At 48.6% G+C, this 15,039-nt stretch overlaps 1 protein-coding gene across 2 annotated transcripts in view; it reads right to left on the reverse strand.

Moving 5' to 3' along the window:
• Positions 1–15,039, reverse strand: part of TLL2 (tolloid like 2) — a 119,283-nt gene that overhangs the window by 36,032 nt on the left and 68,212 nt on the right. For both annotated transcript variants that reach the window (XM_082722144.1, XM_082722143.1), the window contains exons 6-9: positions 14,408–14,586; positions 13,306–13,411; positions 5,704–5,828; positions 3,153–3,268 (exon numbers count right to left, since the gene is read on the reverse strand). In XM_082722144.1, coding sequence (XP_082578270.1) covers positions 3,153–3,268; positions 5,704–5,828; positions 13,306–13,411; positions 14,408–14,586 — 526 coding nt within the window. The remainder of the gene's footprint in view (positions 1–3,152; positions 3,269–5,703; positions 5,829–13,305; positions 13,412–14,407; positions 14,587–15,039) is intronic.

Genomic DNA, 15,039 nt, shown 5'->3' on the forward strand with positions numbered 1-15,039 from the left:
ACACCACTGGGTTATTGATGGGCGGCCGGAGAAACTGTATATTGAGCGTATCGTGCTCTGACACACGATAGGAACTCGATAAATGCGGTCTTAAAAATCAAGCCACACTGAGTGCTCCACAAACCTACACACTAAGCACTTTTCACAAGCTGCCTGTCCTAATTAGCGTTAAGCGTGTCCACCCCTCCTTTGGGCCAATCCCACCCGGTGTTCAGGTCTCAGGACAATTAATACCTTCTTCCACAAAGCCTTCTGATCATCTATGAATTGAAGAGGGAGAATATAATAGGCCAGCTCCCCTCCTGTGCTCCTGTGTTGTACAGTGTGTGTGTGTGTGTGTGTGTGTGTGTGTGTGTGTGTGTGAGAGAGAGAGAGAGGTCAAAATTCTTTCAAACTAGACAAGTGGTTCTCAACCCTGCTTGCTGATTAGTAAAAATGTAAAAACTAATACTGGGCCAAGCAAATACTCTTCCTTCAATGAAATCAGATCCCCTAAAGGTAAGGGGGAACCCTACCTAAACTCTAAGTCTCTTGAAGACAGGGATAATAAATTATCTTTCATTTGTAGCTCCCACAGTGTTCACGTTTGGGCAGAAGAGCTCAGTCATACTGACTAGCTGGTTGCAATATAATTCTTTGGCTTTTCAAATTTTCAGAAAGGAAATGGTATTACAACTTCCTTAGTAACACATTCATGATCGAAATAATCATTCAGACTGATTATTTTAAATACGTTAGGGAACCATAAAGACCATAGGAAAAGAGGTGACAAGCAAGAAGTGACACTTGAATAGATCAAGTTTGCTAATTACTAGCAGTTCAGGGAAGGCTGGTGAAGCCAAAATGGAAATCATTCGTACAGGAATCTCAATGATGTATATTCTCCCTGCCCCCCCCCCCCCCAGTTAGCAATAATAATTAAGGCTGGAGGGATTTTCTGCATATCCCATAGCCTCTGCTAGGTAGGACAATTCAACCATTTGGGGACTGCTGGATCACTTCCTCTTCCTCCTCCTTCTTCCTGCCTTCCTCTCATTACTGCCTCCAGCAGGCACAGAGACAGCGCACGAACGCAAAGGGGACAAGCCTGGAGTCTCTCAGGCTCTGGATGACAACCACAGTGTCATAAATACTTAGAGCCAGAATAAGAGTCACGCATGGGTGTTGTGTGTGAGCACACGTTACGTGAGCACGTGCACGTGAATGCATGTTCAGATGCCTTTTCGCCTGACCCTTTTGTGAAATAATACAGGATGATGGGTAAGCATCCAGGTTCTCACCTGCACTCAGATCCCAACTTCGCAACAAACTGAGTAGCCTCAGGCAAATCCATTTTTTAATCAGAAAAATTAATGTGCTAATAGCTCCTATCACATGAAGTTCTGAGGATTAAAAGAGATAAACTGCATAATATGCTGAGAATAGCACCGAGGCCAGAGAAAACATTTAAGTGGACATTAGTAACAGTTATGAATTAGGACTACTCGAAGGTTGGCTTCAGGCCTCCGGAAATCCATCACCCCATGGCACCCCCAGCTGCAGGTTTGTCACTTGGCCTCTCATCCATTCACATGCCCATTCAAAAAAGACTTTTTTTTTTTTTTAAGATTTAATTTATATATTTATTTGACAGAGAGAGAGAGATCACAAGCAGGCATAGAGGCAGGCAGAGAGAGAGAGGAGGAAGCAGGCTCCCTGCTGAGCAGAAAGCCCGATGTGGGACTCGATCCCAGGACCCTGAGATCATGACCTGAGCCAAAGGCAGCAGCTTAACCCACTGAGCCACCCAGGTGCCCTCAACAAAGACTTTTTGTGTGACTTTGTGCCATGGACTCTGTTGGGTGCTGGAGACCTCCAGCTGAATAGTCTCTGTCCTCAATGAGGTTAGGGTCTAGAAGGTAGACAACCAGATAAACCAGCAATCATGTTATTGTGAGGCAAGCTACGGCAGGTATGACTGTAGGAAGCCTGACCCAAGGGACAGAGAGGGCATCTCAAAGATGGCAGTGTCTAGTCTGAAGAACTCTTGGATTTGAAGGGAGGTGTGACAACACACACACACACACACACACACACACACACACACACACACACGCGTTTTAGGAGTGAAGAAGCCCCAAGTTCCAGTTCTATATTTTATTGTGAATTTGGGAAATTTTTTAAGTGTCTGGGCCTCAAATTCCTTATCCATATGATGGATGTAAAGAGATGCCAGAGGATTGAGAACTTAACACCCTTGGACCACGAGAAAAGACACTGCTGCCCTGGCTCAACTCTAGAGGGAATCTGGAGGGAATCGCAGAACCTTCAGACCCAAAGGATTGTGCTCACCCAGAGTTTGCATAGCTCCTAGACCTCACTGCAAGTGCCCAGGACCCTGGAGTTCCTGTCCAAATGGTCCTGAGCCTACTTTTAGATCATGCAGAGATCTCGGTCCTGGAACCAAATAAACACTCAAGAAAACTCCAAGATGACCAGAGGTATGGGAAGCTATTCTGCCCTTGAATATTGGAGGGTTGCCTGGTTGCAAGTCTAGAAACTAGTCCTTACATATGTGAAAAATATTTCCCATGGGTCACCCCCAGAGTGTGGGAAACAAGCATCCTTACCCGTATCTGCCTACATGCAATTCAACCTCCACTGGGCAAAGGTAGACAGCATATCTAACCAATCTGCTCCTACTGGAGGAATAACTGTTTGCAAGGAGGGCGTGCAGAGTGTTTGGGAGAGTAGGCTGGGGTGTCACCATGGGTGCTCCTGAGATGAAATGGGGGTGCTGAGAAGAGAAGGAAGAGCCAGCTGTGGGTTGGGGGCCAGCTCTCCCTACGTTGCTACCTCCCAGAGCAACACTCTGACATGTCAAGGAATTCTCAATTGGATCCTCACCTTCCAAGGCATTCTGATGGTGTCCTTATTAAGGAGAAAGGCTAGAGTCTACTTTGTTTTCCAAACTGTGAGCTTGATTTATAATTCACATGGACATTTTGCTTCTAGCCTCTATTTGTATGACACCAGTCGGAAGTCCAGAAATAAGCAAGCTGGCGCACAGTGGTGCTCATAGCATCGCAGCTGTTTTCACTACTGTCAATAATAGTACAACCCCCACACCTCAAAGAAAGCTATGTCACTTCCTGAGGTGGTTTCACACGTACCTTTTCCCCTGGCGTGACCGATATCCTCCAGACACAGTGGGAGTAAGAAGGGTAGCCATTTGGGAAACCAGGTGCAGAAAAGTTTCCTGTTGTGTCCTGCAGGGTCTCCCCACATGCTGCACAAGTAAAACAACAACTGTGATTCAGGCAGACACGCTCCCTATCCCAGAAGCTCCCTGTGCCAGGCCCCGTCAACACCCTGTGACCAGCCAAAGCCCCCGGGATGCCTCTGTGAGAAGCGTGTCAGTCAGACTGATGATTTTCTTCTGGCTGATAGAAGTGAAAATAGGGTCTGGGCACCAAAGAGCAATACCCAGGGGTTGCTGAGGTTCCTGAGGCTCTCAGGATTGAGCATGGACTCGAGTGGGGTGCAAGTTTCCCAGACTTGCTGGGCCTTAGTTTTCTTGTCTGTAAAATGGGCCGGAGCTTCCTGAAGGGTTAATGACATGGATCCACTCAGTGCTTGGCACACAGTGAGCACGCCACACACAGCGGCCGTTGTCATTATGACTAACATCTGAGGCAGCGAGCACAGAAAAGTACAAGTAGGTGAAGCAACAAGACAAAGAAAACACTCAGAAACCCATTTCATGAGAAACTCATTGGGTTGAATCTTGCCTCTTCTTTTTCTGCTGCCTATCTCTGAATGAGCTACCAAATAAACACTCAAGAAAACTCCAAGATGACCAGAGGTAGGGGAAGCTATTCTGCCCTTGAATATTGGAGGGTTGCCTGGTTGCAAGTCTAGAAACTAGTCTTTACATATGTGAAAAATATTTCCCATGGGTCACCCCCAGAGTGTGGGAAACAAGCATCCTTACCCGTATCTGCCTACATGCAATTCAACCTCCACTGGGCAACAACCCTGCTCTTAGCTACTAATTGAAATTACTGGAAGCTGCAGTTTTAAAGCTGCAGGAAGGAATAGCTGGAGAGCGGCCCGTCATCAGCCTCAGGAAATCCTGGATGTTGGGGCTTCGATATCATGTTACTGAACAACTGCCAGGCATCACGAGGATTATGCCCAGCAGTCAACACCCCCAAGGGTTCCATGGAAATTATTTTCGAATAATCATCAACATTCTGCAAGAACAGATACATTACTCTATGGCTCCATGGTATTTACCAGCTGCCTCCAATCCTTTGGGGATGTAAGAGGCATATACATTATAACTAAATAAATACTATGGCATTTCCCAGAGAATGCTATAATGTTTCTCTTTCAATTCAGCTAGGTTATATGATATGTGCGTCCTGCACTGCAGCCCGAACACGCCCCCACATGACTAATAGCTGGATGGACATGTTTCCTAGAGTTTTGTGATGGACCAAACCCCACAGAGTCCTTTGCATGCTCTGTGATCCCACTTAGTAGGGTGATGTGATAGCCTACATTTTCTAGGATGGCCCCTTTTTCAAATATCCTGTCCCATGATCCAGCTGTGGGTCTGGTCTAGGGTCTAAAAAATGTTACTGGAACGAGAAGAATAAATGAAAGAAGATGGGATTGGGAGGGAGACAAACCATAAGTGATTCTTAATCTCACAAAACAAACTGAGGGTTGCTGGGGGGAGGGGTTTTGGGAGAAGGGGGTGGTATTATGGACATTGGGGAGGGTATGTGTTTTGGTGAGTGCTGTGAAGTGTGTAAACCTGGTGATTCACAGACCTGTATCCCTGGGGATAAAAATATATGTTTATAAAAAATAAAAAATTATATTAAAAAAAAAATGTTACTGGACCTGTGGGTCATGAATTTCCTTCTTCTTCCCCAAACTACTGAATTGTGTTCTCTTCCATCAGTGGTAAACCCGGGCTGCTGTAACAGATGCTTTGCACTGAAGTTCAACAGCTTAAAGGGGTCAAAGTGAGCTCACTCCCAGGACAGCAGGTTGGGGAGGTGGGGGGTGGGGTGGGGTGTGATGCTGAAGCCAAGGGGATGGAAGGCAAAGAGGGCACTTTCAAGGGGAGGGGCTTGTGGCTGGGCACGGAAGCAGACTCCTCAGACCCCAGGGTACTGTCCAGGCTCCGATGGCCGATTTCTAGGGAAGCCCCAAGGCCATAGAAACAATCTCATTTACAGCTCTGAGGATCTAGGAGGTTGACCCTCCCCTCCCTAAGAACTCCTTCATTCAAGGTCTTTCTGCAAAACCCTTGGTTTTTATTCCAACAAACCCACATCTCTCACTCCCATAGGAAGTGAGGGGCATTCAGAGTTACGCACTGCGCCAGGCCCATGGTCACTGCTGCTATTCCTCTAGGCCTTCTTCCTCTTCGGGCTATCAGGGCTGGGCCAGAGAATTTCAAAGGTTCCCACAGACAAAGCTGTGAGCTCCCAGACCTATTCTTCGTGTCACTCCTGGCAATCACCTCCCCAGTTTGGGCCTCCTATGCTGTCTGGAACCTTCCTGAGAGCAGCATGCCAGAAATTACAGCAGCCTCGTCAGGTCCCCCGAGCTGCTTTCCCAGCAAAGAGGCGAGCTTGCAAAGCGTGGTCAAGTCACACTCCGAGGGTGCCCGCATGGCCCCGGGACTCCCGAGGACTCAGTTACCTGGGCATTTGTACAGCTTCCTGGCTTGAGCGATGTCTCCCTGACTGAGCCGCACGCGCTGGCCAATGGTTGGCCTGATGCCATTGTCATCTCGGCGGGGGAGGATGGTGTCTAAGAAAACTCCTCTGTGGGAAGAAAAGAGAGAGAGAAATAGAAAAACAGGTCAAGGCTGGCTGGCTGGCCGCGCTGGGATGTACAGTCTTTATTTCCCTGCCCACAGCTGCCTCGACGTCCCTGGCCCCTGGGCTGCCTCTCCACAGACCCGTATGACTGAAAAGATTTGCTTTACTCATCCTGGCATGTGGGCTTTCTATTTCATGCGCTGCCTACTCGCTTCCGATGGGAGAATGACTCTGCTACGTTTGCCGATCTACCCTAGTCCACTGGCCTGGGGGCTAACTTATGGATGGGCACTGAGTATTGCCACGAAGCCCCTGATGGGTCCAGGCCCCCGGGCCGCCACATCGTACAACTTCGGGGAGTACCATCCGGAAAGACCTTGGTGTGCGTGGAGCCCCCTGGAGTTGTGCAGCGGGAACCACTGAGCATGGATAAATCTTGGAGAGGCTCCACAGACAGCCTGGGAACCAGCACATTGCGAGGCTCTCAGGGGCTCAAAAGTTAGTGCTGGTTGACGAGTTTGTGAATCATAGGAATCAGGGTTTGGGGGCCTTTTTAGCAATGGAGATGATTGCAGAGAGCAAAGGGTAGCTGTGAGGGCCCTGGTCTAAATATTTCCATGTACGGCCTGGCTCTGCCACCTGGGTGAACTTGGACAAGCCCCATCCCTTCCTTGAGCCTCAGTTTACTTCTCTGACAGTAAGAGACTGGCCCCGACAGTCCTGGCAGTCCCTTCCAGTTCTAACAGCTTATTCTATTCCCACATGAAGGAAATGGAAATTGACCATAAGAGAGGAGCAGACGGCAGGCGGCCGGGCTGAGCACAGTCTTGGACCTCCATGACATGGGCCTGGTAGACCCCTGTCTGAGCCTCCTTTTCTACCTCCAGACCCCTGACGCAGGGCCTCTCTGGAAGGGAGGGCCTCCTTCCGAACCAGCTCCTTCTCCAGTTACCTGTGTCTTCCCTCCCTTGTTAACCAGGTTTCCGGAAAGAACTATCTCCATTCTGTCTGACTGCCCACCTCCCATTCACTCCTCAATGCAACTGCAACCAGACTGTCCTACAAAGGTCCACAGCCACTAACTGACTGATGGCCCCGATGGACACCTGTCACCCCTCACACACCCTCCCTGACAGCACTGACATCAGCTGCTCCTTCCTTCCTCAGACTCTCTTCCCCTGGCTCCCAGGGCACTGACATCTCTGAGCAGCAAGGGGACATCCATCTACTTCCCGTTTCCCTCTCTGGGCTCTCCCTGTAGGTTCTGCCTTCTTCTTCTTCTCCTGCTCCACTGGCTTCTCTGGGTTTTCCCCTGCCATGGAAAGGTATACAGAAAACTCTCTGATTCTGAGCCCCAGAATCACCTGCTAAGCTCCAGATGCCCGGTTACCCTTCCCAGTGACCACACTATCCTCTGGGTCTGACATCCACACTCAACCCATGAACCCTGTCTCCCAAGACTCAATCCAAAGGCACCATGGCACCTTCCATCATGCCTCGATCCATGCCCTCCCCCTCATTCCAGACCACTGCCTCAGCTCAGACAGCATCCCCTTCCTGACTTCTTCCCAGCAGCTTCTCAACTGGCCTCCCTCCCGTAGACTCAGCCACCTCTGTGGGGCCCCTTTAACACGACAATGGGATTGTCCAGAAATTTGAGTGCAGGCTTGCATCCTCTCTGCTCAGAAGCCTCCACTGATCTCCAGTCACCACCTGGATCCCCAGGCTCTTGGCCCACTGGCCTCTGCCTTCCTCTCCAGCCACTTCTGACCCCTCTACCCCACTTGGTGTCTGAAGCAACACCAAACTGCTGCTAGCCCCAAATGTGCCCTTACTCATGCTGCCCATCTTCTTGTCCACCAGCAAACTCCTGTTCATTCGCCAAAACCCCAGCAGATGGCTTTCCCTCTTAAAAGTCTTCTTGAACCTTTTTTATCCAAACCATCTCGAGTTACTAGTTCCTTTCTCTGGGCTACGTCTGGGCCTTATTTGTCTAGTCTCTTTGTCTCATACTCTATTATCTTTTTTGAAGGATGAAGGTATTTGTCTTCTCTGCTCAATAGTAAGTTCCTCAAGCAGAGACACCAAGACCTTCATCTCTATGTTATTAGGGACTGGAGCATAACAGGTCAAGAAATGCTTTTTGAATTAAATTATGTAACCAAGGTAAGGCAGTGTCTTCAAAAAATCTTGCAAAGCAATGTACCCCCAAAGGAAATGTGAAAATCCACATTACCTATGTATTAGCTGAAATTCTCTACTACCTTGAAAGTTGCCCCAACTTTGCCAAGTTTTAAACCTCAAGTAATGACTCCCCATAAAATTCTAAATTCAATCACCTACTAAATCTAAAAAGAGGCACTTCTGCCCTAACATAAAATATGCTCATTTGTAATTATTTTCTTGATTCCCCTGAGGGAAGAAATTTCGCTGCACAAAATGTAAAGCTCATCACAGTCTCTCAGCAACCCAGGCCAGCCAACCCCGCTAAAGCCCCCACACACAGGTGACTCTGCCAGGAACGTGATGTGTGGGTGCCATTCTTATTAGGGTTTCCTCCCCACAGGTGAGAAAAAGCCTGCAGAGCTTAAGCATCTCTTCCAGAGTCCAGAGCTAGTAATGGCCAGCCAGCCCTGGGACACAGGCAGGCCTGGAGCCCAGCTCCCACATCCCCTTCCTTCCAGCCAGTGTTTCCCATGAGGGCGACTTCAGACACCAAAACAGCAGGAAAAACATCAGCTCACGCTCGGACAGCACTAGGGGGCTGGGACTCCCTCCCCAACTTTCCCCTGAGCTGCCAGCAAGGCAGTGGGCTCTGGAAGATAATTACCGCAAGAGGCGTCCCTTGCATGAACCACTGCAGTGACATCCCTCTTAGGTAGGACAACTCTTAGCATTGACATTCTGCTAAACTAAGAAAAGGTTGGGCAGATGCTTTAGGGAACAAAGCTGTTGGCTCTGAGCTCTCCAAAGAGGTCCCTGGACCACAGAAGTGCATCCTCAGCTCCTGGACACCTGTCCAATGAAACCTGCAGAGATATCACTCCCCAGAGACCGGGTCCAACCACGGGGGAGGAGAGAAGGCCGGCAAGAAACTAGAAACTGGGGGCGCCTGGGTGGCTCAGTGGGTTAAAGCCTCTGCCTTTGGCTTGGGTCGTGATCCCGGGGTCCTGGGATGGAGCCCCACATCGGGCTCTCTGCTCAGCGGGGAGTCTACTTCCCCCTGTCTCTCTGCCTGCCTCTCTGCCTACTTGTGATCTCTGTCAGAAAATAAATAAAATCTTTAAAAAAAAAAAAAGAAAGAAACTAGAAACTGAAGCTGGAAGGAGACAGATCAATCGTAAAGACACACAAAAATGGGTTTTCCTACCAGTAAATGCTTGATGGGCCATTCTCTACTCTTTAACAAACTCAGACGATGTGCAGGCTGGCTCCAGGGAGTAACGACATGGAATTAGGGAGTTAGGGACTGTGAAACTTGACAAAAAGTGGGCCAGGAAAGACCATCAGTAAGGAGGCTATTGATCCATGTCCCACTGAACAAATGAGTTTCCTGAAAATCCATGCAGAAAACTGGCAGAAAGGACAGTGAAGGGATCCACTTGCCACAAAATAGATTTGCCAAAAATCATTCCAAACTCTGAGGCAGGGGTAAGCATGTAGCTGTCAAAATAATGAATGGTGCCTCCTATTGTCCATATTCTGGGCCTTGCACCTTGCTTGGCCAATGGAAATGATGTCCTGCAGGTTCCAGAGCCTGGGTCTTAAGAGTCCTGCAGCCTCCCAGCTTGTCCTACAGGAGCTCTGAGTCCCAATGCAGTGAGGAGTCCAGTCTAGCCTGTTGAGGATGAGAGGCCCCAGGGAGGAGAACTGAGGGGCCCCCCTGCCGGATAGGCAGCACAACAACCACACATGGGACCAGCCATCCTGGACTTCCCAGCCCAGTGGCATGGCCACACGACTATTGCCATGGAAATGATCCCAGGCAAAACCAGAGAATGAGCCAGAATGACGCACAATGTCACAAAAATAAGTGGTTGCTGTGACCCACTGGTTTGAGGATAGACTGTTCTGTGACACTGATGACATCATGGTGGCAGAAGGAGATGGCCACTTCCCTTCAAGGACTTCAGGGGAGCTGCTGGACTCCTATGTGGCTGCCCATCATGCCCATGGGCTGCTCCCTCGCCCATGTCTCCCTCTGAGGGATTCTGGGTACGCTTGGTGGTGAGCTATTATTTCAGGGGTTCGGTCTATGGGCTTCCACTGGTCTGTGCCGATAAGCGGCACCATGTTGACAACAGTGTTAATGAGGGTTATCTCCTTGAGGGGCAAAAGGGATGGCATTACGAACTACAGATCACAGGAAAAAAACTAAAGATTTTTTTTTTTCTTAAAAGAAAAACAAGAAAAGGGGACGCCTGGCTGGTTCAGTCGGTGGAGCACGCAACTCTTGATCTCAGGGTTGTGAGTTTGAGCCCCACGCTGGGTGGAGAAATAAAACCATGGGGCACCTGGGTGGCTCAGTCAGTTATGTGTCTGACTCCCGATCTCAGCTCAGGTCTTGATCCTGGGGTTGTGAGTTCAAGCCCCATGCTGGGCTCCATACTGGGCGTGGAGCCTACAACAAAACCAAACAAACCAAAAAGACAAAACAAAACAAAACAAACAAAAAAGAAAGAAAGAAAGAAAGAAAGAAAGAAAGAAAGAAAGAGAGAAAGAAAGAAAGAAATGCTGATGCCAGAAGCCACTAGCGGCATTCTGGCCCTGGCCTCTGGTTTCAGAGCTTCTCCTAGTAAATGGCACATGGTCGGTGCCAAGGAGGCAGTGCAGTTTCTGGAGCCCATTGGAAGTAATTTATCCCCAACCCCCCAACACAGGAGATGCTATGTAGATTCTCCTTATGACGTGACCACCATGTCTTTGGTATGTGGACAGAAATGCCTGAAGATAATGGAAGTTTCTTCCTTCACCTAGTCCCCAGCATTTTGGATCTCCCAGGCTCCTTTGATTAATTCATTCATTTATTTAAGAAATATTTATTGAGGGACACCTGGGTGGCTCAATCAGTTAAACGGCTGCCTTTAGCTCAGGACATGATCCCAGCGTCCTGAGATCGAGTCCCATGTCGGGCTTCTTGCTCAGCGGGGAGCCTGCTTCTCAACTCTGCTGCTGCCTGCCTCTCTGCCTGCTTGTGCTCTTTCTCTCTCAAATAAGTAAGTAAATAAATAAATAAATCTTTAAAAAAAAGAAGTATTTATTGAATATCTATCGTGTTCTAGGCTTCATATGGTGCTGGGAATTAAAAGAGGATCCCCTCAAAGATCTTAGTCTAGGGAGAGAGAGGAGTTTAGATGAATGCATAAGAATTATTAACAGACAAATGATAAAGCAATATGGAGAGTTAGGACAGCTATGGAGACAAGATCCAAGGTATAACCTGCTCACTTGGATCAACTTGACAGTGGTTCTCTACAGAATCAACACTTTGTCTCTATTTAGCAGCCTGCAACCCCAGGGCTGATGTGGTGTGACCCCATATTTCCTACACCATTTCCCAAACCCGAGAGTCAGCCCAGCCTCCACACTCAAGCAGGGTGGGCTAACATCCTGCCTATCCCCTTGTTTCCTGAGACACCCCCCCCCCAAAGGTCCCCAGGAAGGTCCTTCAAAGTCTCTGCTTCCCAACATGCAAGAGGAAGCCTCGAACGTCCACATGGCAATGAAGGCAACCCAATCTGTCGGTGCCTCACCTGTCTGCACCAGATTCAGAAAGCACAATAGGAAATGTCTGAGCTGGGAGGGGCTCAGAGAACATCTAGTCCCACCCTCTCACGAGGAAACTGATGTCCAGGGAGGTGGCGATATGATCCAGCACAAAGCTATCCCCAGTTACTGTCTACATATCCCTCAATAGCACCGTGTGTGAGAGCACTAGGATTGGAACCCAGTCTTTGATTCTCATTTCAGGGGCCTCTTCATTACATGGTGCCCCCTGTGTCCTCTGATAAAGAGCCAGGAGAAGAGTACTAAGAACAGGGTCAGTCAGTCGCATGCCAGGTGTTCAAAGATGCTGACTTGGACACAACTCCACCCACCAGAGCTCCAGAGAGATCCCGCCTGGCTGCACGCAGGGTGGAGATGGCAGCTAAATCAGCTGTGTGCTCAGAGGGACGGCACCAAGCTCCCCCCCGCAATGGACAGCTTGGGGTGAGGAGGTTTGGAGGATCTCTCCCCCAGTCCTGTGACCTCATCAACAGCAGGCTTCCAGCAGCCCTACCCAAAGAGCCAACAAGCCCTGGGTGCCCAGTTCCCTGTTCACTCCCAAGAGCGCTATGTCACCCGAAAGAATGGCTTCCATTGATCTTTATGGACACAGGGACTCGTGAAATTATTTCCGTCTTTGCTATAACTGCTAAGAAGCGCACGGCGAGATTTGCTGCCGATCCCACCAAAGTGTACATGACTTCATGGCATGTATTCCCAATAGCCAGCTGATTCCAAGCTTCAGCGTAGCTCTCTACCCTTACTCTCCCCTCCCCCACCCTCAAGTTCCCTCCTTATTTGTTTCTTGTCCTATGTATATACTTGGACCCATTTCAAATCTTTTTTTCCCCCTCCGTGATCAAATAGATAAATAAAAAGCAAACAAGCTAGTTTTAAGAGGTAACTGACCAAAAAAAAAAAAAAAAGTGCCGAGAGAAAATATTTACCCTGTGTCTCCTCTAACTCGAGGGTTTCAGAAAGACCCACAACACTAGGACCAGAGAGAGAAAACTTCTTTATACAAAACACTCATACCGTCTAGAAGCAAGGGCAGTACTGGCAATACTTAACATCCAGTCCGGCACAGCAATAACTCATTAGAACAGATCCCACTGATGCCAGCCGTAAATCACCAGTCTGGCCATCCTTGGGTACACGGGCTACCATCGAGCGTGACCCGCAGGCAGGAAACCTGGATCTTTGTTCTCACTCTGACCCCAGCTACCTGTGTGCCCTCGAGCCGGCTGGAGCCTCATTTTCTTCCTCTCAAAAATGAATCCATGATTTACGACACTCCCAGCCCTCCTCTGGTCTAGCTTCCAATAAAGCACACCTCTTGGAGAGAAGCGGTAAGCGTCACCAGGCTTACACCAAGGACATGCTTTGGAAGACTCCCCCGCCCCCTGGATATTTTACCCAGAGCCCCTAAGTTATTATCCTGGCCAACCTCTCGATAATTTCCCCTTTCCAGTTTGCTGCTTGTGCCATTAGGGCGTGATGGAACGCCAGCTTCGCGACAGGATTCAATCTTATTAGCGGGAACCTGATTAGATTGTATTTCATGGCAGCCCGGAGGCCACTGTATTTCAAGGACAGACAGGCCAACTGTGCAAAGAGCATGCAGAGACCCACTCTCAGCACACCTCCAGGCATCCGACCCAAGCCCGCGGCAGGCACAGTAAAACACAGATGAGGCAGAAGCACAGATTCCGACCTTGAGAAGGTGTTCCGGGCGTAGTGCATGATGCTGTCAAAGTCGTAGGTTTCTCCCAGAGAGCTCACTTCCCCAGCTTCCATTTTTAAGAAATTATACTCCTGACCTGTGACACAACACTCTGTTAAGGCCTTTGAAAACAAGGCAAGTCCCTGAAAGGAGGCAGAGGGGGAGGAGGAGGCCCCATAGCCACTTCTGAGAGCTTCAGTTGGCCCAATCAAACAGCAAGGCTGCGGTTGTCCCCCTTGTCTTTAACAGACTGGAAATTTGAAACTTCCAACAGCCCTGTGTTCTCCCAACCCCACTCCCCAACAGCCCCTCCCCAGGTGCCACTGGAAACCCTTACTCTACGTTTGTAGACAGGTTCATTATTGATCTGATTGCTCAAAAACTTAAAAAACAGATCTCTGATCTTGCTACGGAAAGAAAAGAAGAAAAATCAGAGAGCTAAATTCGATCCCCAAGAATTCACTATTCGGATTCTCAAAAGCATTTAAGGCAACCAGATGACTCAGTGCTACTTTCAAGTTCATTATGAACTTCTATATAAAATTATTTCATATGAGAATTTCTGGGTTTTGTTTTCTGGTTTTTTTGAATTTTGTTTTGTTTTGTTTTAAATCTAGATACCCTATCTGCCTTGGGGCAGGCAGAAATTCTGCAGGCAGAAATACTGCATTTACATGTACTCATGTCCTAATTGCATTTGTTTCAAAAAGATGGGCTGCTGAAGTCAGCAAAAGGGGCTCTTAGAAAAGCTACCAGGAGAACTCGTCTTTTGGCTTCTCGGCTTTGATGCTACCAATAGTGTTCTGGTCCACTCTGTTCCTGTTGGGAATGGAGCTGGATTTCATGGTCCTTTACAACGTAAAAAGTCATTTTGTTTCTGCTGTAACCTACAAGCTGGGGCTTCCTCCCAGGAAGGACCACAGAGGACACTGGCAATGCTGGTGACAAACGCCTGCACAATAGGGTTGCTGCCTCCTTACAGAACAAATGAGCATTGGTCGGCTCCCGGAAACCCCTCCCCTTCACAGCTGCCTGCCCTGGTGGATGCCAGCTTCCTGGTCAGTGGCTTCCGGACTCCATACTGGCTCCTTACCTGGTTGGATGTTCTCTCTGATGATGGTGACATGCTGGTCTCTATCTGGCCGGGTGTGTTCATGCCAGAACCCAACCACATGGCCCAACTCGTGCGCCACAATGCCAAACTTGTCACAGTTTTTCCCAATGGATATGGCCTGTGGGCCTCCTCCTCGGCGCCCAACATAGGAACAACAGCTGGACAGTTGCAGAAATACCCAGGTTAGCAGGTCAGAGAATAGGAAGAGGCTAATACCCTCCCCAATGTGTGTGTGTGTGTGTGTGTATGTGCACACACATATGTATCTATGTGTGCTGAAAGCACTCTCATTGTCTGAGTTCCCTCCCAATACAGAAATACCCTCCAAAAATGGTTCACCTTTTTGGTGGTCATGGATCTACTTGAGAACCCAAGGAAAGATAAGGCCTAGATTCCCAAAATAAAGACCACACCCTTTCCAACCCCTGCACCCCCAAGTCTCTGCTGGATCATCTCTGATGACAAGGAAAAGAGATAATGAATGGAGTAAGCTGAGTTTCTGTGAAGGATGAGTCTTGATATCCTTATCAGAGGAGCCTTAGAAATGATGATTCCTCTTCTGGGCACAATTATTTTTTTCAAATAACATTTATTCCTAATATATTATTATA

This window comes from Mustela nivalis (genome assembly GCF_964662115.1).
Source record: "Mustela nivalis genome assembly, chromosome: 2".
NCBI lineage: Eukaryota > Metazoa > Chordata > Mammalia > Carnivora > Mustelidae > Mustela > Mustela nivalis.